The 20,702-nt window shown below is 61.0% G+C and overlaps 3 protein-coding genes across 20 annotated transcripts in view; 2 read left to right on the top strand and 1 right to left on the bottom strand.

Moving 5' to 3' along the window:
• Window positions 1–567, top strand: part of PIEZO1 (piezo type mechanosensitive ion channel component 1 (Er blood group)) — a 68,063-nt gene extending 67,496 nt beyond the window's left edge. For all 4 annotated transcript variants that reach the window (XM_045382230.3, XM_005592776.5, XM_074026766.1 and 1 more), the window contains one exon: window positions 64–567. In XM_045382230.3, the coding sequence (XP_045238165.2) occupies window positions 64–313 (250 nt within the window). In that variant the 3' untranslated portion in view covers window positions 314–567. The remainder of the gene's footprint in view (window positions 1–63) is intronic.
• CTU2 (cytosolic thiouridylase subunit 2) lies at window positions 532–10,125 on the bottom strand. 12 transcript variants are annotated; one of them, XM_065537402.1, is made up of 16 exons: window positions 10,003–10,125; window positions 9,385–9,459; window positions 6,100–6,178; window positions 5,843–5,902; window positions 5,602–5,689; window positions 4,302–4,362; window positions 3,659–3,768; window positions 2,993–3,276; window positions 2,543–2,678; window positions 2,204–2,335; window positions 1,753–1,844; window positions 1,414–1,517; window positions 1,168–1,315; window positions 983–1,049; window positions 814–872; window positions 532–738 (listed from the first exon to the last, which is right to left on the bottom strand). In XM_065537402.1, exons 2-16 carry the CDS (start codon window positions 9,395–9,397, stop codon window positions 669–671), a joined length of 1,503 nt encoding a protein of 500 aa, XP_065393474.1. In that variant the 5' UTR covers window positions 9,398–9,459; window positions 10,003–10,125; the 3' UTR covers window positions 532–668. The 12 variants fall into 12 exon arrangements, with proteins under 12 accessions (XP_065393474.1, XP_065393472.1, XP_073882883.1 ...); XM_065537400.1 differs by having other exon boundaries at window positions 5,660–5,689; XM_074026782.1 differs by lacking the exon at window positions 5,602–5,689 and having other exon boundaries at window positions 9,316–9,459.
• A 67-nt stretch (window positions 10,126–10,192) lies between these two features.
• Window positions 10,193–20,567, top strand: RNF166 (ring finger protein 166). 4 transcript variants are annotated; one of them, XM_065537408.2, is made up of 7 exons: window positions 10,193–10,430; window positions 15,314–15,470; window positions 16,999–17,111; window positions 17,646–17,760; window positions 18,169–18,276; window positions 18,986–19,078; window positions 19,153–20,567. In XM_065537408.2, exons 1-7 carry the CDS (start codon window positions 10,276–10,278, stop codon window positions 19,216–19,218), a joined length of 807 nt encoding a protein of 268 aa, XP_065393480.1. In that variant the 5' UTR covers window positions 10,193–10,275; the 3' UTR covers window positions 19,219–20,567. The 4 variants fall into 4 exon arrangements, with proteins under 4 accessions (XP_065393480.1, XP_073882884.1, XP_005592831.1 ...); XM_074026783.1 differs by lacking the exon at window positions 15,314–15,470; XM_005592774.5 differs by lacking the exon at window positions 18,986–19,078.
• The last annotated feature ends 135 nt before the right edge of the window (window positions 20,568–20,702 follow it).

Raw genomic sequence — 20,702 nt, 5'->3', positions numbered from 1 at the left:
GGGGGGCACCCCGCAGCTCAGGGGGCTCCGGGCGGCCCCAGGACTCACCAGCTTCCCCCGCAGGATCATGGGGCTGTATGTCTCCATCGTGCTGGTCATCGGCAAGTTCGTGCGTGGATTCTTCAGCGAGATCTCACACTCCATCATGTTTGAGGAGCTGCCGTGCGTGGACCGTATCCTCAAGCTCTGCCAGGACATCTTCCTGGTGCGGGAGACTCGTGAGCTGGAGCTGGAGGAGGAGTTGTACGCCAAGCTCATCTTCCTCTACCGCTCACCAGAGACCATGATCAAGTGGACTCGTGAGAAGGAGTAGGAGCTGCTGCTGGCGCCCGAGAGGGAAGGAGCCGGCCTGCTGGGCAGCGTGGCCACAGGGGGAGGCACTCCTCAGGCCGGGGGAGCCACTGCCCCATCCAAGGCCGCCAGCTGTGATGCATCCTCCCGGCCTGCCTGAGCCCTGATGCTGCTGTCAGAGGAGGACACTGCATCCCCATGGCCGGGGTGGTGCTGCCACCCGCTACATGTACTGTAGAGTTTTTTAATTAAAAATGTTTTATTTATACAAATGGACAATCGGAGGTCAGTCCCCCGTCCTTGCCTTCCAGCTCCAGTGTGCTGGGCCCTGCACCAGGCGGCCACCACCTGCTGTCTCGTCAAGCACCTCCTCAGGCTCAGCTCTGGCCTGCCTCATCGTCACTGTCCTCAATCAGACAGTCCCGGATCTCCTGCAAGACCCAGGCCCTAGAGAGAAAGCTGCAGTGGGCACCAGCCCCGAGGCCCCTGCCCCACACGCCACAGCAGTGGGGGCCTCAGTACCTCTGTGTGCGGAGCTGGGCCTCGGCCAGGATGTACGGCGGCAGGGGGTCCAGTGAGGGCTGCAACAGAGGCCAGTGTCAAGGGGCCACAAAATCTGCCAGCACCCCCTTGAGGGGACGGCCTTCCCACGTCCCCAAGCCTGGCCCGGGGCAGGTGGGCACGCACTCACCAAGTCCTTCATGTTCACGCGGCAGCTATAGCACAGCTGCTCCTCGATGCAGGCTTGGGGGTCCTCCCTGCGGGAGCAGAGCTGGCTGTGCCCACCTTGGCACCTCAGTGCTGTGCACTGTGGGGTAAGGGCAGGTCCCCCTCCCCACATGCAGCTGGCCATGGGTGGCAGGGACAGGGACTCACCTCCTGCAGGCCCCCTGGCCACAGCCCTGGACCCGGCCCACCCCTGGAGAACAGCAGGGCCCCGGGGGTGTCCGGGTCTCTGTCAGGGGGGTGGGCGACTGCATCTGGGAGAGACGTGAGGTCTGAGCCCCAAAAGCCGTGGCACTGTCTGCAAGCAGAAAGGGGCTGAGGGAGCCTGGGGCTGCTGAGCCCCACACCCACTCCCTAGCTCCCTCCCCCATCACCCCAAGAGCATGATACACAGACCAGCCGCGTCGACATCCAGGGCACACATGCAGAGGAGGCAGCAGGGGCTGGAGTCGCCGGCAGCAGGGCCGTCCCTGGGGGCCTTCACTAGCTTCTCACTTGTCCTGTGGCCAGGGTGTGGGAGGAGCAGGTGAATTGCACGGGCTGCGGCTCCACCCTAAGCCCTGGCCTGAGCACGAGCGGTGAGCTCAGCACCCGCACACACCCGCACACACCCACACACACCTGTGCACACCCGCACACACCCACACACACCCACACACCCGCACACACCCGTACACACCCACACACCTGTACACACCCACACACACCCACACACCCGCACACACCCGCACACACCTGTGCACAGTGCTGACAGTGGAGGGGAACTGGGTCTGCAGCCTGAGGATGAAGGCCTCCATCAGCCGGTGGATGCTGGCCTTTTCAGGGGCCTAGAGACAATCAGATTGGGGGCTATGGGAAAGCCCAGAGGCCAGCCCCAGGCTGGGGCAGAGAGTCCCCAGGGCAGGTGCCGTGGGTTCCACACTGCTGGCCCACATGGATCTGGCTTTGCTGCGACGGCTCAAGGCAGCCAGAGAACCGGCTTCAGCAGTGCACCCACTGTGGGGTCCTCCTGTCAACCCCACGCCCTCAGGGCACAGGGCGGGTGAGAGGATGCGGCACTGCTGGGGGAATACAGCAGGAGTCACTGAAGGTGTGCTGGTGACCTGAGCCTGTGAGAGGCTGCCCAGCCCACAAGGCCCACCCTAGTGTCAGTGGTGAGAGAGGCTGCTCCGTCCACATGGCCCACCTTGGTGTCCACGGCTGGTGTGAAAACAGAAGGGACGGAGAACAGGCGGTTGTAGAAAGCGACCTCCTTCAGGGTGTGGTCCCGCATGGGCCGCACCACCACCACGTCCCCGTGCCGCTCATCCGAGAAGCCCTGGGGGAGGCGGGGGCTGTGTGGTCGAGGTCAAGGCTGGAATGTGCTCCTCCCTCCTCCCCTGCCAGCTGGGGGAGGTCACAGACCTCCATCCCATAACCATCCGCGAGGCTGCAGGACTGATACACGAGAGGCTGCTCTCCAGTGAAGGTGGTCGAAGGGGTGAAGGTGGGGATGGGCCTCCTGAACACCCAGGTCCCTGCCTACCGTGTCCCAGGCCAGGAAGGCCCCTCGACCCAGCGCCAGGTTGGTCATGAGCTTGATGGCCAAGCGTGTGCAGCTGTCCCCAGTCATGACCTTAGAGTAGCCGTGGGCTCGGGCCATGTGCAGGATCAGGTGGGTCCTAAAGCACAGAGCATCTCAGGGGCCTGGGGGGCCAAGACCTGGGGAAGGGGTGCTCTTAGGGGCCTGGGGGGGTATAGGGCCCAGAGAAGGCAGACTCTCAGGGGTCTGGGGAGCCAGGACCCGGAGAAGAGGGGCTCTCAGGGATCTGGGGGGGTCAGGACCTGGGGAAGAGGTACTCTTAGGGGCCTGGGGGGTATGGGGCCCAGGGAAGAGGGACTCTCAGGGGTCTGGGGGGCCAGGACCCAGGGAAGGGGAACTCTCAAGGACCTGGGGGCTCAGGGCCCAGGGAAGGGGGGGCTCTCGGGGCCTCACCGCAGTGTCTGCAGAAGCTCCTCCTTGGCCGTCAGTGTCCTCACCGAGCAGAACAGCTGGGAAAGAGCCTCGGGCTGGGCAGCGGCAGGAGGGCTTGCCAGGCTCTGGGGGTCCAGTCGGGGCTGGGGTGGCTGTTCCTTCCCTTGAGTCGGGCCAGGACCACCCCCGGCCCCCAGCACATGCTGCTGCTGGAGGAAGCTGTCGACAGCCGCCTTGTAGGCCCCCTCGGATCCTGCCGGCTCCTGGGCAGAGCACCGAAGCACCGACGGGGGCAGACTGAACACCTTCCAGGATGCGGGAGAGGGTAGTGAGGCCAGGGAAATGGGCAGGTGCCCCCCCCTCCAGACAGCCCCACCTTCCAGGATGCGGGAGAGGGCAATGAGGCTGGGGACATGGGCAGGTGCCCCCCCCCCAGACAGCCCCACCTTCCAGGATGCAGGAGAGGGCAGTGAGGCTGGGGACATGGGCAGGTGCCCCCCCCCCAGACAGCCCCACCTTCCAGGATGCGGGAGAGGGCAATGAGGCTGGGACACGGGCAGGTGCCCCCCACCCCCCACCGACAGCCCCACCTTCTGGGACAAGGGAGAGGGCAGGGAGGCCCGGGACACGGGCAGGTGCCCCCCAGAGGTCCCCTCCAGGACCCCTTTCCAGGGACAGCCCCCCCACCTCCTCTAAGGCCACCACATGCCATGGTAACCCAGTTGCTTGCAGAATGGGCTTCACTTCGGCCAGGGTCTTTGATCTCTCCTCTAGACTCTTGCCAAAGGCTGCTCCCTCTGAAAAACCCAGGCAGAAAGAGTCAGGGCTCACAGAGCCAGGCAGGGCAGGGCACGGGGCCACCTCCACCTGGGGAAACCCCTAAAGGCCTTGCTCTGCAGGGCGGCACTTCCTGGCGGAGCTGTGGGGTGTCGCCATTTTCCTTTGGGCAGGGGGTTCTCCCTTGTGGCTGACCTCAGCGCTACCGGGAACACCCAGGAGCTCGTTCTGCAGGAGCAACGGTCGGGAGTCGGCCCCTGCACCCCCCTCACCACCAGCACTTAACTCCCCTTCTCTGTCCCCAGACTCCACGATGGGGCTGGGCCGCCGCCGCTCCTGCTCCCACCCCCAACTTTCTAAAGATGTTCTCAGACTCCAGTAACAGTGGTGTCACCTAACGATGGACACATCTACTGCCTCCTCCAGGGAAATTTACCCACCAGGGCCTCAGTGCAGGGGCCGCACCAGCAGCTCAACACTTTCTACCAGAGGCAGCATCCGCAAGGCATACCCCAAGCGGCCAGGGATTAGCAGGAGCAATGGCCCCACATACCGTCAACAAAGATGACCCCCGGCACAAAGCGCAGTCGCTTGGCAGAATCTTGGCTCAGGCCCTGGAGGGAGAAGCGGCAGGGACTCAGCCCCCAGCCATAAGCCACAGAACACCTTTCCCGCTCCGAACATTCTTCATCTGGATTTAACGCCGTCCTGGAAGGTGAAGTGGCCTTGCCCTGCCATTGCGTTTAGTGGACATAAGCCATTCAGACTCAGGTGCCAGGCAGGTCTAATAGGCAAAGGCTGCATGCCCGACTTGTTTTAAAGAGTAGCCTGGGCCGGGCGCGGTGGCTCAAGCCTGTAATCCCAGCACTTTGGGAGGCCGAGACGGGCGGATCACGAGGTCAGGAGATCGAGACCATCCTGGCTAACACGGTGAAACCCCGTCTCTACTAAAAAATACAAAAAACTAGCCGGGCGAGGTGGCGGGCGCCTATAGTCCCAGCTACTCGGGAGGCTGAGGCAGGAGAACGGGCGTGAACCCGGGAGGCGGAGCTTGCAGTGAGCTGAGATCTGGCCACTGCACTCCAGCCTGGGCGACAGAGCGGGACTCCGTCTCAAAAAATAAAAATAAAAATAAAAAAAAATAAAGAGTAGCCTGGGGGTCTTCACCCCTCTGGTAAAACACGCCCCCCACCAGCTGGTCCTGGATGTCCCAACACCACCCCAGGAGAGGGGGCTGGGGTTACAGGGCCACTGTGTCACCATCCCACACACTTCTGACCACTAAGGAAGCACTCGCTCTCACGAGCAGAAAGCAACAGCCTGTGAGAGGCAGGGGCGCCGCCGGGCACAGGAAGGGCAGCAGCACTGTTACACAGAGGGCTGGGCCAGTCCCTTATAACACCCTCCTGGCAGGTTCAGCGGACCTCAGAAAACAGAAAACTGATTTCAGCAGCGCCGTGCAGTGCGCCCATCCTCAGACCAACACCCACCTCTCACCCCGGCAGAGCCAACGACTCCCCCTTCTCAGCCACCCGCCCCACAGAAGCAGCCTCCTCCGGTCTGCACGTCTCACTGGGAGTGCGGAGAAACCAAGCACATCCCACTCCTGTGCCCTCCTGAGAAGCCTGACCTGCCTCGGACTTCCTGAACCGCCCCTTGATGCGCCACGTACACAGCCCCGCCACCCCCAGCTGAGTCCTGTGTGCAGCCTGAGCCCACCTCCGCCTCCCTGCACGTGCCGTCCCCTCCACCTCAAATGCTGCTCCCTTTGCTTCTCCTGGCAACACCCCCCTCCCTTCCTGATCTTCCCTCTGGTCACACGAGGCTGAGCCAAGACGCCGCTTTCCACTGACTGCGTTTCTACGCCGGTTGAGCAAACGGAAAGAAGTCAAGTGGGCTGCACACACGCACTCTGGACACAGCTTCTGATTTGTGCACCTGCTGTAAACACATCTGAGAACCCTCCAGGTGTCCAGGCCGCGGGGTGGGCTGCTCTCTAGCCCCAACCAAGAGGCCCTCAGCAGGCTGAGAAGGGAGGGCCCCAGCCCGAAGCTCAGCCCAGCAGCCCGGGCCCAGGGGGTGGTGAACACGCACCTCAAGGACCTGCCAGACCATGGAGCTGGACGAAGGCCCCCCAGACCACGCCAAGAGGACCTGGGGGAGAAAAAACATCACTCAGGGCACCGCACCTCCAACACGGGCAGACACCCCACCTCATGGACATCCAGGACATCAAGTCTGCCCTCAAAGGCCAGGGAGGAGCTGGCGGGCTGCAGCAGGCCAGGCTGCCTGTGGGAGGGCCCCTCGAGGGGCCAGGCTGCTCAGTCAGACCCCCGGGGCCCAGACGCTACCTTCTCGCCTGGAAAGATGAGCCGGTTCTTGCCCAGCATGGCTCTGAACTTGTGGACGTAGAAGGCCTTGAAACAGTCCCTGAAACACAGACCTGAGATGAGGGAGCCGCATGCTCCCTGCACGGTGGACGACGTCCTTTACCGATTTCCATCTTCCAAAGCAGCATCTTTGCATCCAGGGCCTGCCCCGAGACTGGTGAAAGGGGCGGGGCTGGGGCCCCTCTGGCAGTGAACATGAGGTTCACTGGTCCCTCCCACAACCCCACCAGGTACAAACTGCACAGCCACGGAGGCTGCATCCAACCAATGAGGGGCTAGAGCCCAGGCATCCCCCTCCCTACAGGTGCTCAGAATGGCCCAGCTGGTAGAGTGGACGGACTTAGGCATTCACAGGGCAAGGGCAACCCAGACCCCATAAAAAAAGACCCACCACATAAAGCCACCAGCTCTTTGGGGTGAACTGCAGAAATGGAGGGGCCACAGCGAGGGCTCTGTATCCTGGGGCCCCAGAGCTGGCATCTTGAGTGTGCTGGGCTCAACTGGGCCAGAAATGGCTGAAAGGCTCACTCACAGAGTGGCCTGGGCTCCTCCCCTAATCCCACAAAATCAGGACTTCCAGGCCCGGGAACTGCATTTTTAAGAGACAGGGTCTTGGCCGGGTGTGGTGGCTCACACCTGTAATCCCAGACTTTGGGAGGCCGAGGCAGGTGGATTGCAAGGTCAAGAGATCAAGACCATCCTGGCTAACACGGTGAAACCCCATCTCTACTAAAAATACAAAATATTAGCTGGGCATGGTGGTGGGTGCCTATAGTCCCAGCTACTTGGGAGGCTGAGGCAGGAGAACGGCATGAACCCAGGAGGCGGAGCTTGCAGTGAGCCGAGATCACACCACTGCACTCCAGCCTGGGCGAAAGAGCGAGACTCCATCTCAAAAAAAAAAAAAAAAAAAAAAAAAAAACAGAGGGTCTTGATCTGTCACCCAGGCTGGAGTGCAGTGGCACAATCATAGCTCACTGCAACCTCAAACTCATGTATTCATGTGATCCTTCTGCCTTGGCCACCCAGGTAGATAGGACTACAGGTTACAGGTACATGCCACCATGCCTGGCTAATTTTTGTATTTTTTGTAGAGACAAGGTCTCATCATGTTGCCCAGACTGGTCTCGAACTCCTGGCCTTAAGTGATCCTCCTGCCTGGGCCTCCCAAAGTGCTGAGATTACAGGTGTGAGCCACTGTGCCCAGCTGTAACCTTTTTTTTGTTTTGAGACGGAGTCTTGCTCTATCGCCCAGGCTGGAGTGCAGTGGTGCCCTCTCGGCTCACTGCCAGCTCCACCTCCCAGGTTCATGCCATTCTCCTGCCTCAGCCTCTCGAGTAGCTGGGACTACAGGTGCCCGCCACCACGCCCGGCTAACTTTTTGTATATTTAATAGAGACGGGGTTTCACCGTGTTAGCCAGGATGGTCTCGATCTCCTGACCTCGTGATCCGCCCGTCTCGGCCTCCCAAAGTGCTGGGATTACAGGTGTGAGCCACTGCGCCCAGCCGCCCAGCTATAATCTTTGTTCATAATAAACTTTCCAGCCATCTGACTCTGGCTCACTAGGTCAGAGGTTCTTGGCCCTGGCTGTCTATTAGAATCACACAAACCAATTAAGTCAAAATGTCTAGGGGTGAGGCCTAGGAATCAACATTTTAAAGCTCCCTGCAATCCTGGCAGGCAGGGTGAAGAGCAGCACCTGGTACAGAGCAGGCAATGCCACTGCAAGAGTCGCCCTGCAGCTGGGGCTCCAAGTCCCTTCCTGTCAGACACACTCAGTGTCCACAGCAGTCCCTCCCCACGCTGAATGGTTACCACGTACATGAGGCCGAATGACCCCCCTGTGGTTCCTTTATAGACAGTAAAGCAAGTCTGTGTTTAACAGCAAGATGCCAGGCGAAGGACTGCAGGTAACTGGCAAGTGTCAAGGCTGGAACATGGGAAGTGGCCCCAGGACAGAGCTTTGGGCATGGGGAGTCTCACACAAGGAGACACAGGTGCTGGGCTTCACCTCCTCACTGTGGACCAGGAGAGCCTGTGCGCCCTACACCACCAGCTAGGATTCAAGCATGGTGGGTCCACGGGGACATGCTGCGTCTGGGCTCCTGAAACCATACTGTCCCCTGTGGGTCAGGGAAGGCCAAAGTTTCTCCCACGTGCTGATCTGAATGATCCCTGGGGAGCCCAGCTCAACTTAGACTCCTAAGGCCTTCCCCTGGGGAGCTGGCTCCCCACTGTTCCTTAGGACCAGCAAGCACTGCAGAGCAAAAGCTCTGGCCTCAGCAGGGGCCCTGCTGGCCACAGCAGCCTCTCCTCAGTGAATTCTCCCGGCAGCCTGGTGTCCTTGGCAATTTCAGGTGCTCCTAGGTGGTTAAAGAAGTACCTACCTTGGCCAGGTGTGGTGGCTCATGCCTGTAATCCCAGCACTGTGGGAGGCCGAGGCAGGCGGATCACTTGAGGTCAGGAGTGCAAAACCAGCCTGGCCAACATGGTGAAACCCCGTGTCTACTAAAAATACAAAAACAATTAGCCGGGCATGGTGGCAGGCATCTGTCATCCCAGCTACTCGAGAGGCTGAGGCAGGAGAATCACTTGAATCCGGGAGGCAGGGGGTGCAGTGAGCTGAGATCGCACCACTGTACTCCAGCCTGGGCGACACAGCGAGCCTCCATCTCAAACAAACAAACAAAAAAACACAAAACCACTGGGAATTAAGAGGGCTAAATGGAGAGAGACCTGGTCCTCCCTTCAGGGAGCTGAGTCTAGTGGAAACAACTGAGCAATACAATGGCTACAAGCCAAGAAAGACATGACAAGCACCTGGGGGGAAGCTGGAGGTCTTCCAAGCCTCTATCCCACCACAGGTGAAACAAGCATCTTACATCAGATGAAACACTTTCACCCAGACCATCCATCCCTAGATGTATTCCAGCTGCCCCCAAATGCCCACTCCTCCTACACCTTATTCCAATCTAGACATCACGGCCCCACTTCCAACCGTCCCCATAAGCTCCATCAGAAACCTCATCAGCGGATCTGTGGCTAGATCATGGGAAATTGTTTCCCAAGCAGTAAACCAAAGCTTTCGCCTCCACTTCAACACCAGGGGCACCGGGGGCCACATCAGAAGCAGGCATAAAGTAAGTGTTTTTAAAAGGAAGAAATAAAGCCTCACAGGCTGGGGCTATCCTGTCTGCTCAGCGAGGCCACGTTTGCCAGGGTCTCAGCCACCTCCAGGCCTCACCTGCAGAAGGCATCTCCAGCTCGTATCACCACAACGGGTTGGGCTTCCTTGCACTTCACACACTTCTGTTCACGGCTTTGGAGATGGGAGGGGGGAGAAGAGAGGAACACAGATCACATCTCCCCCACCCCTAGTGGGCTTTGGGGAGACAGCTCCTGATTCTCACCCTGAGTTGGGTCAAAGGAAGGCACCGCGGTACACACAAAAACCCACGCTTGTGTTTTGTCCAAACTTCAAGAAAAACAAAGGCTCTAAGGGGATGTTTAGCCTAGAAAAGCCGGCTCAGGGGGCACATAAAGGCCGCTTTTCAGTCTCCCAAGGCTGACACGGGGAGGGGAGACAGCTTCACGGAACCAGATCGCTCCGAATAAGGACAGCACTGTCAGCGGCAGAGCCGCCCCCCGTGGCTATCAGGATGAGAGGTGCGAACCGGTGGAGTAAGCCCCCTTCTAGGTGCTCCTCACCGCTTGACAGGCATTCCCCAAGTGCCAGGGAGCCAGGTCCCGCCCTCCACGCGGGGTTCCCGAAGCAACGGCAAAGCCCAGCCGGGACCCTTCGGGGCAGGAGTGCGGCGGGAAGGCGAGGGGCGGCCTGGCGGGTCCGGCCGCCAGCTCTTACCTAGGCCGCGGCGCCGGGGTCGGCTCCCCAGGCGCCGGCTCCCCGTAGTCCTCGCCCACCTGACACATGGGCACGCCGGATCCCGTCGCAGACTGCGGTGCCGACAGCGCGAGGGCGCGCCCTGATGACTTCAGCGCGGCGCAGTGACGGCCGCGAAGCGCGGCTGGGGGCGGCGCCCTCCGATGACGTCAGCTCGGCGCAGTAACGGCCGTGACGAGCGGGCCGGGCCAGGCCAGGACAGCGGGAGGCGGGCGGCGCGGGCCTGGCCCCGGGATGGCGATGTTCCGCAGCCTGGTGGCCTCGGCTCAGCAGCGGCAGCCACCGGCCGGGCCGGCGGGCGGCGACAGCGGCCTGGAGGCGCAGTACACCTGCCCCATCTGCCTGGAGGTCTATCACCGGCCCGTGGCCATCGGCAGCTGCGGCCACACGTGAGCGCGCCCGCCCGGGGTCCGCGGGGAGGGGGCCGTGCCCCGCCGCGGGAGGGGTCGCGAGGCCGGCGGCCGTCCCGGTGCAGCCCCGGACTGGGCGCGCGGGGCCTCGGGTCGCGTGGGGTCCGGGTTCCCCTGTGCGGCGCCGCCGCTGCCGTTCTGGGCGCATTCATCCTCCGCCCAACCTCCTTCGCGCCAGCCGCAGGCGCCGGTGCGACTGCTGCTTCGGTTCACGGGGCGACCTGCGGCCCTGCCCAACCCTGGGGTCCCCGGGGGCTGCGGCGGGCGCTCGGGTACTCAGAGGGCAGCAGGTGCCACCGCTCCGCTAGTGGTGGTGGATTTGGGCTTGTGGGGCTGGAATGGGCAGCTGTAAATAAATGACTTGTGGCTTTTGCTATCAACTCTTGTTCGGACCCGCTGTCTGCCTGTTTTGACTACAGAGGAAAGGAGTTTCCTAAAGTTTAGAGGGGCTTGTTTGGAGTCTGATGTTCTTATGTTTTGTTTGAAGGAGAACTTGGGTCACACCGATCACTGAGTAGCCAGGCAGGCTGGTCCACAGAGGAGTAGACCCTAACCACCTTGCTGGGGTTTCCAGCTGCGCCAGGGCTCACAGCCGGCTCCTCTAGGGTGTTTCAGGAACAGAAACTCGAGGACGTGGCTCTCCTAGTGGAGAGCTGTGTTCAAGTATTCTGGAACTGCCAGCCCCGTTGGGAGGAAGCCGAGATCAGAGTGTCTGCTCTCTCCTAAGTGCTGAATAATACAGCTCTTGAGCACAATTAGCAGTGGCAGGGTACAGAGAGAGCAGGAGGGCTTCCCCGCAGACATCCAAGCTGCTGAGGTGGTGGAGTGGAGGGGGGTGCACCCAGGCTGGTAGGAGGCTCTTGAACATTTTGCAAGCAAAGGCAGCTGACTTCAGAGGCTCCTGGTACAGAGGGAGCTGGGACTGCTAGGTGGGTGTGTGCTGGTCACCCACGGAGGTGGCTGGGCCAGTGTCAGGATGCAGAGCTGCCTTCATTACCTGTGTCAGGCGGCACAGGCGCCTGCCCACGCTGGGACAGCTCTACCTACTTCTCTTGTGAGGCTGCTAAAGGCTCTGCCCCTGCTCCTCCATCTCACTTAGCTGTGACATTTTGGTGGGGCAGCCTCTGAACGGGTTTTTTTTTTTTTTTTTTTTTGAGAGAGTCTTGCCCTTGTCACCCAGGCTGGAGCGCAGTGGCACCATCTCGGCTCACCACAACCTCCACCTCCTGGGTTCAAGTGATCCTTCTGCCGCAGCCTCCTGAGTAGCTGGGATTACAGGCACCCGCCACCATGCCTGGCTAATTGTTGTATTTTTAGTAGACATGGGGTTTCACCATGTTGGCCAGGCTGGTCTCGAACTCCTGACCTCTGGTGACCTGCCCGCCTCAGCCTCCCAAAGTGCTGGGATGACAGGCGTGAGCCACTGCGCCTGGTGGGACTTCCTTCTTGGGAGCAGGTAGTACCGGGTGTTTGAAGGTGCCTTCTGCACTTTCTCATCTGTTACTGAGCACTGAGGCTTGACTTAGGCCTCGTTTTAGAAAAGCCTCCCGTAGGCTTTGGGTGTCGACACCTTCACCCTGCTGTGGCTGCCCACGGCACCTCCACTTTCCTAGCCTGCACAAACTGGTATTTGCCCTTTGCAAATACGTCTTTTCCTCAAATGTGGTTTCCGTAACACAGAATCCAGAACTCCATGGAATTTGGAGCATCTTTCCTACAAACTCCCCTCCCCCACGCTTCTCTTGGTAGAATGATAACCTTCCTAGTCTCACTGCAAGAGCTTTTCACACAGCCTTTGCCTTTCAAAGATTTTTCTCCCCGACTTTTCCTACTGGCTTTTGTTTTCTGGCTGTTCTCTCTCTGCTTCTAACTTTCTGTTTCTTGTTGGTGTTGCTAAGGCATGCATGCAAATGACCACAGAAAGTTTAAAGGCTCTTCGGGTTCCCTTCGGAAGTCTGTTGTTGGTCTGGTTCTGTCCCCTCTGCAAGCCCCCCAACCAGAGCAGCTTCCTCCTCCAGGGTAGATCTCTCATGGCAAGAGTATCCCAGTGTGGGGGCGTGCACCCTGCTCTAGCCCTCGGGCAGGAGTTCCCCTGGGGCCCAGCAGGAGCTGTTGTCATTCAGGGGACAGTCCTAGCAGTGAGCCATCTCTCTAACCAGAAGCCTGTGGGCCAGGACACGCATGATCATGAACCTGTCTGGAAGGGCTGTGAGAGCAGCCTCCACCCGTGCAAGACAGCTCTGGGGCTTGCTGAGGGTGCTGGCCTGCCAGCCAGGCAGATCCCTAAAGCACGGGCCGTCCTAGCTCTTCAGCTCGTGCAGCGGCCAGTGTAGGAGACACATCAGCAGCCGGGTGTCTGCTGGGAGGGCCAGTGCGTGATCGCCCCTCCCTTTGCAAGGCTGTCGACACCCCCACACCCATCGCCCTCAGCCACTTCCTTCAGCGGAGAAGCTGCTCAGCACAAGCCCCTGGGTGGGTGCAGACAGGAACTTCCTGTGGGGGAGGCGGGCACTGCTCCCGGCTGCTGGCTCTCTGAACACCAGGCTGGCCGTCACTGGAAACTAGGCTGATAGTGCATCCACCGTGCGGGTGCCTCGTTCTGCCTCCTGCTCCTTGGGCCCAGCTGCCCTGGGTTCCCTCTTGTGTCTTCCCTGAGTCCTTCTGGGGAGGACGAGGCTGTCTTCCTCCCAGCCAACCTTCTGGGCACCTTTCCTGTCTTCCCAAGCTCTGCCCGGGACCCTTTCCTTCCCCTCAGCCCGTGGCCGTGCTGTGCAGCCGAGACTCCCCTGGTCTCTGACAGCTCGGGGTTCACTTGGGAGGTGCACCGTCCAGTCGTTTCCAGTGTGTTTGCAATTATGCAACAATCAATGCAATTCTAGAAGATTCTTTCCACCCCAGAAAGAAACCCAGGGCCCTCCCCCTCGCCTGCCAACCACTCCTCTGCTTTCTGGTCACTGGGTTTGTCTCTGCTGGACGTTGAGTGTGAGTGGACTCCTACGACACGGGTGGGCCGTGCTTGCTGTCTGCCCTGCACTGTTTTCCAGGCCTCCTAGTGCGTGGCGCCTCTTCCTAGCCGAACGCCCTTTCCGTGCGTGTGCATGCCACACTTTGTCTCTTCACGCGTTTACCGACGGGCACCTGGGCTGTTTCCACTTCTCCCTGCCTGAGTATGGGGGTCTCCCTGAGGCCTCCCCATGTGGTCCATCTTGCCAACACCTTCCTCCCGTGATCAGGCGAAGTAGGCGGACCCCCTGGCTGGAATCCAGGGGTCAGTGCCAGGGATGACCCTGGAAATACCTGCTGGGGTGCCTGGTGTGGGTGTCTCCTCCGCAGACCTGCCGGGGCGCCTGGTGAGGCTTCGGGTAAGGTGAGCAACCTCTTTGCAGGAAAAGGCTTGTTCACTTTCTGACAGGTCTCAAGCGGAGTCCCACTTTCTTTCACACAAAGTTTAATGTGGGAGCCGCCAGCTAGGTGGTGGCTCCGTGCGAATCCAGTGGTGGGAAAGAGGGCCTGGGGGACAGCAGGAGGGACTTAAGATGCCCACTTGGCCGCCTTTGCCTGAGGTCCTCAGCCTTCCTCCTTGCAGGAAGGACCTTTTCTTGAGAGGGATGAGGAAATCTCTTGACAGCAAAGAGGACTCTGGCCCTGAATTCAACTGAGTCGTTTGTGAACTCAGGGCCTGCCCACAGCCCCTCTGTCCAGTGGGGCTCCTGCACCAGCCCTGCTCGCCCCCTGTCCTGCAGCCTTCCTGGGGCTGAGGGGCTCCGCCTCAGTTCCAGCTCCTTGCCGCAGCTCAGCTGTCCCCATTGTGCTCCTCACGAGGCCGGATATGGCTGCCCTGGTATTAAGCTCTTTCTCTGTGCCTGCGCTGGAGGCTTTCGCGCCTGGTGCTCCCGCTGGCTGGTGGTGCTCCCGCTGGCTGGTGGTGCTCCCGCTGGCTGGTGGTGCTCCCGCTGGCTGGTGGTGCTCCCGCTGGCTGGTGGTGCTCCCGCTGGCTGGTGGTGCTCCCGCTGGCTGGTGGTGCTCTCGCTGGCTGGTGGTCCTCCCCTCCAAGGGGTGTGTGCATCTGCAGAGTGGGAGGCTGTTATAGATACCAGCAGGAGGGTGTGTGAGCCCAAGGAAGCCCCTGCTGCCGGAGCCTGGAGTGCACATGGGGCTGCGGGACTCTCAGTCTGTCCTCACGATGTGGTGTCTCCAGGGGCAGTGCCGAGAGTCAGGGCCCATGGGAGCCTCAGGTGCCTCAACGGTGCCCAGGACCCGAGCCTCCACCTAGGTGGAGCAGGACCCCCTCCTGCCTGCGAAGCTGTCCCAAGCCTGGTGACTGCCACCCACCCTCAGGGTGTGCTGCCACTTGGCTGGCTTTGGCCCTTCCCTGTCCAATGCGTCTAGAGCCCCTGGGGCCTGGCAGTTTCCTTTCCCACAATTGTTTGAGGTTTTATCCTCCAGAGGGTGGAACTGGGGGAGTTTCCAGAGTTCCCGGGCTGTCCCTGTGCCCTGCAGCCCACCCAGTTGCTGCCATGTGAGGGTAAACCTGGTAGGCCAAGCGCGAGGCTCCTGCCTATGGGAGCTCCTCTGGCCCACGTGTGGGGACAGCCATAGCCACAGCTCTGCCCCTAGCCAGAAAACCACAGGGCCCTACTGTCAGGAAGGACCGGGGCCACCCTTTAGGCAGATGGGTCCCGTCCAGCTGGTGGGCCTTGGACATAGGAGTGACCATTTCCAGAGACGGCGATAGCAGTAGGGGGAGCTGCCCCTGTGGACCCCACAAATGCTGGGTCCTAAGAAGGGCCCCGAGAGAGGCCTGCGGTGCGGTTTGGGAGACCCCAGCGGCGGGCTGGCACTCAGGCCCTTGTGCCCTGCAGGTTCTGCGGGGAGTGCCTCCAGCCCTGCCTGCAGGTGCCGTCCCCACTGTGCCCACTCTGCCGCCTGCCCTTCGACCCCAAGAAGGTGGACAAGGCCACCCACGTGGAGAAGCAGCTCTCGTCCTACAAAGCGCCCTGTCGAGGCTGCAACAAAAAGGTACCCGCCTGCTCGGGCCATCCTGGAGCCGGGGGTCACTCGATGGGCAGCCTCAGCCCACGGGTTCCACAGAGGGCGGGGGCCGGGGCCATCTCTCTTTCCTGTTGAGTAATCACAGTCTCTGCTTCTGCACCAGGAAGCCGGCCCCGGCGCCTCCCTCCCCTCCCCTCCCGTTTTCATCTCTCACTTCCCGTGGTGACAGCTGGGGGGGCCAGCCCGATGGGGGCAGCACTGTCAGAGCCGCCTAGCCCGGGCCAGGGGAACCCATGTGGGTTGTGGCCAGGGTAGGGACTAGGGACCTGAGCTGAAACCTTCCCAATGCAGCCTTCCCCTGCCAGCCGATACTGGGGACAGTGCTGGGGGCTGCAAGGTCACAAGGGCGATAGGCAGAGTCAAGGACATCTAAGGGCCGAGCACCCTCCAGCTGCCAGGAGTGCCAGAGCCGGGCTGATGGGCACTGACACACCCACATCAGAGCAGCCTAAGGGCCTGCAGCTTGTCATAGGCCTTGTTGGCCCCCATCTCCATCCTGTCCTGGAGCCTGGCCCACACCCCATGGCCCTCCCTGGCACATCCACTTCAGGGTGGAGAGGGCCCAGCTAGTGCCCCTTTCTTTCAGTGGCTTCCATAGGACTGAGCAGCTAGAATTGATTTTGCATTTGCATTTCCCGACATTGCCACATCTCAGGTTAATAAGTTCTATGAAGCACTCACACTGGTACGTGGCCCCTCAGTGGTTTGTCCTCGAGGTCAAAGGTCCAGATGTCCAGGGGCTGCCCCGGACTCCAGAGTGGTGCCGCTGAGCAAGCTGTGGCCTCGGGTGCTTGGGCAGCTCCCGTCTCTCCCATGCTCAGAGTTCCTCTCTCCTGGGCAGACAGAAAGGATCAGAATGGGTCACATGCAGAGCGGCCTCCCCCACACCACAGCGGCACGGTTCTCTAATCTGTCTTCAGATGTGACTGTCTCCCAGCACCTTGCTGGGATGTGGCGCGTCCCTTGGAGTCCAGCAGCCCTGGGCAGAGCTGGGTGCTAGGCCTGTGTCCAGGAGGATCTCAGGCACCTGCGGTCTTGTGACCTATTGCCCTGGACAGTGAGTGTGCTGTGGGTGGAGGATGGCGCCCTGCCCCCATGGAAGCATCCCCGGCTTGCCCCTCAGTCCCACAGAGCATCTGTCCCCAGCCTGGGGCATTTCTGAGTGGCCTCCACCTGGCCTCTTCCTTTTTCTGGAGCAAGTATTTGAACTCCCGTAGGCGCCAGAGGTCTCCTTGCCTGTTTCCCACCACCCTTCTCCAGCCAGGTTTCTGCCCTCAGCCAGATCATCCTGCAGTGATTTGCTTTTGGCCATGGAGTGGTGGCTGCCCATTGCCTGTGATTGTTTTAGCAGCAGAAGGGACCGGATCCCTCTGCTGCTGGCAACACAGACACTTGCTTACAGTTCTCTGGTCCTGGACACCTGAGGTCTCAGCCTCCCCAGGACGGCCCTTCCAGATTCTCAGGACCGCCTTGCCCTCCCTGCCCTGTCTCCTAGGTGACCCTGGCAAAGATGAGAATCCACATTTCGTCCTGCCTAAAGGTCCAGGAGCAGATGGCCAACTGCCCCAAGTTCGTCCCCGTGGTGCCCACATCCCAGCCTATCCCCAGGTAGGCGCCCTGCAGTACAGGGGAGAGGAACCATCCTCAGCGGTTTCCTCGTTCTGGGAGCAAGTGCAGCGCCCCATCCCAGAGAGGCTTGGGGAGTCACCCGGGGCCGGGTCTACTCTGGGGAAGTAGACCCCCTTTGCCACCCTGCAGGAAGGCACCTGTGCTGCCCTCCCTGGCATACCCACCAGGCCCCCTGAGGTAGGGACACCTAAGGTGTGGGGAGCAAGAGGAGGGCACAGGCCAGGCCCACACATCACCTCCCAGCAGGTGGATGGGCCGAGAGATGGTTCCTCCCAGGGCAGCACCAGCAGCGTCTCTGCCGTTTGGCTGGCCTGGTTGTGTGGGGTGGACGAGGGTCCTGGGTGTGTCCTCAGGAGGCCACGGTGTGCAGAGGCACAGGGGGCACCCAGCCATTGCCACGCTCCTGCAGCCTACAGAGGGCAGGCCTGGGGCCACACCTGTGTTTGAGAGAAGCGGGGAGGCAGGGCCCCTAGACCCCTAGCCGTGCCACTCACTCTACCCCTGCCCTGCCAGCAACATCCCCAACAGGTCCACCTTCGCCTGCCCGTACTGCGGCGCCCGCAACCTGGACCAGCAGGAGCTGGTGAAGCACTGTGTGGAAAGCCACCGCAGCGACCCCAACCGCGTGGTGAGCGGCGCCCCCCCCAAGAGACGCTTGCACGAGGGGAGGCCTGTGGGGGATGGCGCCTGCCTCGAGAGACGCTTGCGCGAGGGGAGGCCTGTGGGGGACAGTGCCCGGCCCAGGAGCCTGCTCCCAGCGAGTCCGGGGGTGCCCAGGCCACAAAGCCTCCTGGGACCCAGGGTGGGGACTTGGCTGCCCCAGCAGCACCTGCTGGAAACCAGGGAGTGTCCATAAGTCCTTCAGGGTGACGCACACTGAATAACTCAGTTGTCACCAGGGCACATGCCTCCAGGTCTGGGGTGCCTTCCCAGGCTGAGGCAGCACTGGCAGGGCTCAGGGGAGGGCCCCCAGTCCCACTGCGGCCACCGCGCCTCTCCCCGGTCCAGCTCGGCTTGACCCCAGTGCCTGTTCCAGGTGTGCCCCATCTGCTCAGCAATGCCCTGGGGGGACCCCAGCTACAAGAGCGCCAACTTCCTGCAGCACCTGCTTCACCGACACAAGTTCTCCTATGACACCTTTGTGGTAGGCGTCCCGCCGCACTGTCCTCCCCCACCTCCTCCTCCCTCATTCACCCTCCTCCTGCTCAGGCCCCTCGCCAGCCTCAGGGTCCGCAGGGTTCAGAGGAAGCCAGAAACAGAAGCCTCGTTTCAGGTGACCACATTCCCCGGGTTTTGTGGGGGTTGCCTGCAGATGGGGAGTGATGGCAGCTGAGTTCGAGTGGCCACTAGAGGGTGCCCAGGCCTCTCAGGGATGTGGACCACACAGGGCAGGTCCCTGCCTGTCCACCCCACAGAACCCCGCGAGGGTGAGCCAGGCTTCCTTCTGGAAGCTTTCTGGAGAGAGGTGGAAGGACTTCCATCAACATTGAACACTCCAGCCCTGTCTCCTTTTCCTACTCGCCGCGGGTCAGGCACGCACCTGGCCCCCAGGCCTGCAGACACTCGCACAAACTCTTTACTCCTGGTGCGGCCCCTACCCTGCCCAACCCTGTTCATTCCTGGCCCTGGCTAACAGTCCTGGCGATGGCTGTCACTCCCCCTGCCAGCCGTCCAGGACCCACGCTCCACCTGCCTGAGAATGGAAATTGTTAGAGGTCAGGGAGCCCTGGCCGGCCTGCTCACCTCGGAAACCCCAGGGCTTAGAGTCCGAGCTGAACCAGCAGCCGTCCGAGTGCCCGCCTACCCAGCGGGTGATGGTCACGCCTTCTAGTCAGCACCTTCTCACCCCCCAGGAGGACTGTGCAGGCCCCATGCCGGTGGGAACAACAGAGCTGGGTCCTTCCTGTGTCCTGCTGGAGGGAGGCAGGAGGGGTGGACACGCCTGTGTGGGTAATGGGCAGAGGGGACCTCTCCTTCCCGTCTCCCTCCAGCCCGGTGCGCCTCTCCTTCCTGTTTCCAGGACTACAGCATTGATGAGGAGGCCGCCTTCCAGGCCGCCCTGGCCCTGTCTCTCTCAGAGAACTGAAGGGAAGCGCAGCCACCCGCCTGCATCTGGGGTCAGGGATGTCCCCGCTTGAGGGACAGGCCTGGGCTCCTGTGTCGCACCTGCTCGGGAGCACGCCCCACCGGACCAGGAGGAACCTGCACCTGCGCAGGACGGGAGCCGGGGCCAAGCCTCTGGGCCTGAAGACGGACCAGCTGCTGAGGCTGCCAGAGCAGGGCCGCCTGGTCCCACCGGCGTCGCTGGGTTCTTCGGTGCTTCTGGCCGAGCAGGCGGCCTCCTTGGGCAGGGCTGGCCACTGGGACCTGGAGCCGCCGCTGTGTCTTCAAAGCCATGATGCCCTCTCGTGGGAAGAAGGGACCGGCGGCGCGTGAGCCACGCTCTGCAGTCGAGCCGGAGGAGCCCAGGCTGCCACCCTGCCCAGCCCGACCCGCTTCCACCTTGCGCATTTGGTACTGGCTTTTGTGATACTTAGGAATCCTGGCATCTTTTCTATATTATCCAGTGTGATAATCTTTTCACGTTTTATAGAGCAAAGACAGAACAGTTACTCTTCATATTGCAATATCTGTGTTTGACTAGGAATAATAGTATTTTTATGGAATATTTACAAAATTATATTTTTTAAAAAAAAAATCAAAACAAGCATTGGGGGATTGGGGCAAGGAGGGAAGGAGCAGTGGGGCAGCTGCCAGAGCTCAGGCGAGCCGTGGCGTCTGCCCGGGGCCACCCACTGTGTGTCTGGGTCCTTGAGGTTTGTGCGTTTCTCTTTGATGACTAGGAAGAAATCCCAGCATCCCAGCCACAGGCTGTGGCCGCTCCCAGCAGAGGCAGGGCCGGCAGAGCAGGGGCCTCCTCCACCCAGAGTCCTGGCCTTGGCCCCCTGTCACCTTCAAAGCTGACTATGCCCCGCTGCGGGAGGGGACGGCACCCAGCGGTGGCAGAGCTTGGCCTGGGCAGGGACCCGCTTGGCGGGCTGAGCAACACGTCAACACTCTTTTCTGTTCTTGGCATTAATTATTGCTGTCTTTTTTTTTTTTTTTTGAGACGGAGTCTCGCTCTGTCACCCAGGCTGGAGTGCAGTGGCCGGATCTCAGCTCACTGCAAGCTCCGCCTCCCGGGTTCACGCCATTCTCCAGCCTCAGCCTCCCGAGTAGCTGGGACTACAGGCACCCGCCACCTCGCCCGGCTAGTTTTTTGTATTTCTTAATAGAGACGGGGTTTCACCGAGTTAGCCAGGATGGTCTCGATCTCCTGACCTCGTGATCCGCCCGTCTCGGCCTCCCAAAGTGCTGGGATTACAGGCTTGAGCCACCGCACCCGGCCTTATTGCTGTCTTTTTAAAAAAAGTTTAAATAAAATGTCTCAGAGCATCTCCAGCAGCCTCGACTGGGTTTTATGCTCCACGTGTGGAATCACCAGCTGTGTCTGTGTTGGAGGTCGCCTGTGTCCTCCCCAGACCCCTCATGCTGGGGGTGCAGCCTGCAGCCCGTGTGTGCCCGGGGCCC

The sequence above is a fragment of the Macaca fascicularis genome, chromosome 20, assembly GCF_037993035.2.
Source record: "Macaca fascicularis isolate 582-1 chromosome 20, T2T-MFA8v1.1".
NCBI classification, from domain to species: Eukaryota; Metazoa; Chordata; class Mammalia; order Primates; family Cercopithecidae; genus Macaca; species Macaca fascicularis.
The sequence above is the reverse complement of the archived record's forward strand: the minus strand, read 5'-3'. Positions and strand labels throughout refer to the sequence as shown.

Bases quoted from the DNA above. Each gene is read 5' to 3' on its own strand.
- CTU2 (XM_065537399.2), bottom strand. From the start codon at position 8,697: ATGACAGATGCCTGCCACCATGCCCGGCTAATTGTTTTTGTATTTTTA. The intron at 4,363-5,659 runs GTGCGTGTGTGC...TTCTCCCTCCAG, and splicing joins AATCAGAAGCTGTGTCCAGA to GGCCTGAGCCAAGATTCTGC. The intron at 3,277-3,658 runs GTGGGGGGGCTG...GCATCCTGGAAG, and splicing joins ATGTGGTGGCCTTAGAGGAG to GTGTTCAGTCTGCCCCCGTC.
- RNF166 (XM_065537408.2), top strand. From the start codon at position 10,276: ATGGCGATGTTCCGCAGCCTGGTGGCCTCGGCTCAGCAGCGGCAGCCA. The intron at 10,431-15,313 runs GTGAGCGCGCCC...TGTGCCCTGCAG, and splicing joins ATCGGCAGCTGCGGCCACAC to GTTCTGCGGGGAGTGCCTCC. The intron at 15,471-16,998 runs GTACCCGCCTGC...CCTGTCTCCTAG, and splicing joins GTCGAGGCTGCAACAAAAAG to GTGACCCTGGCAAAGATGAG.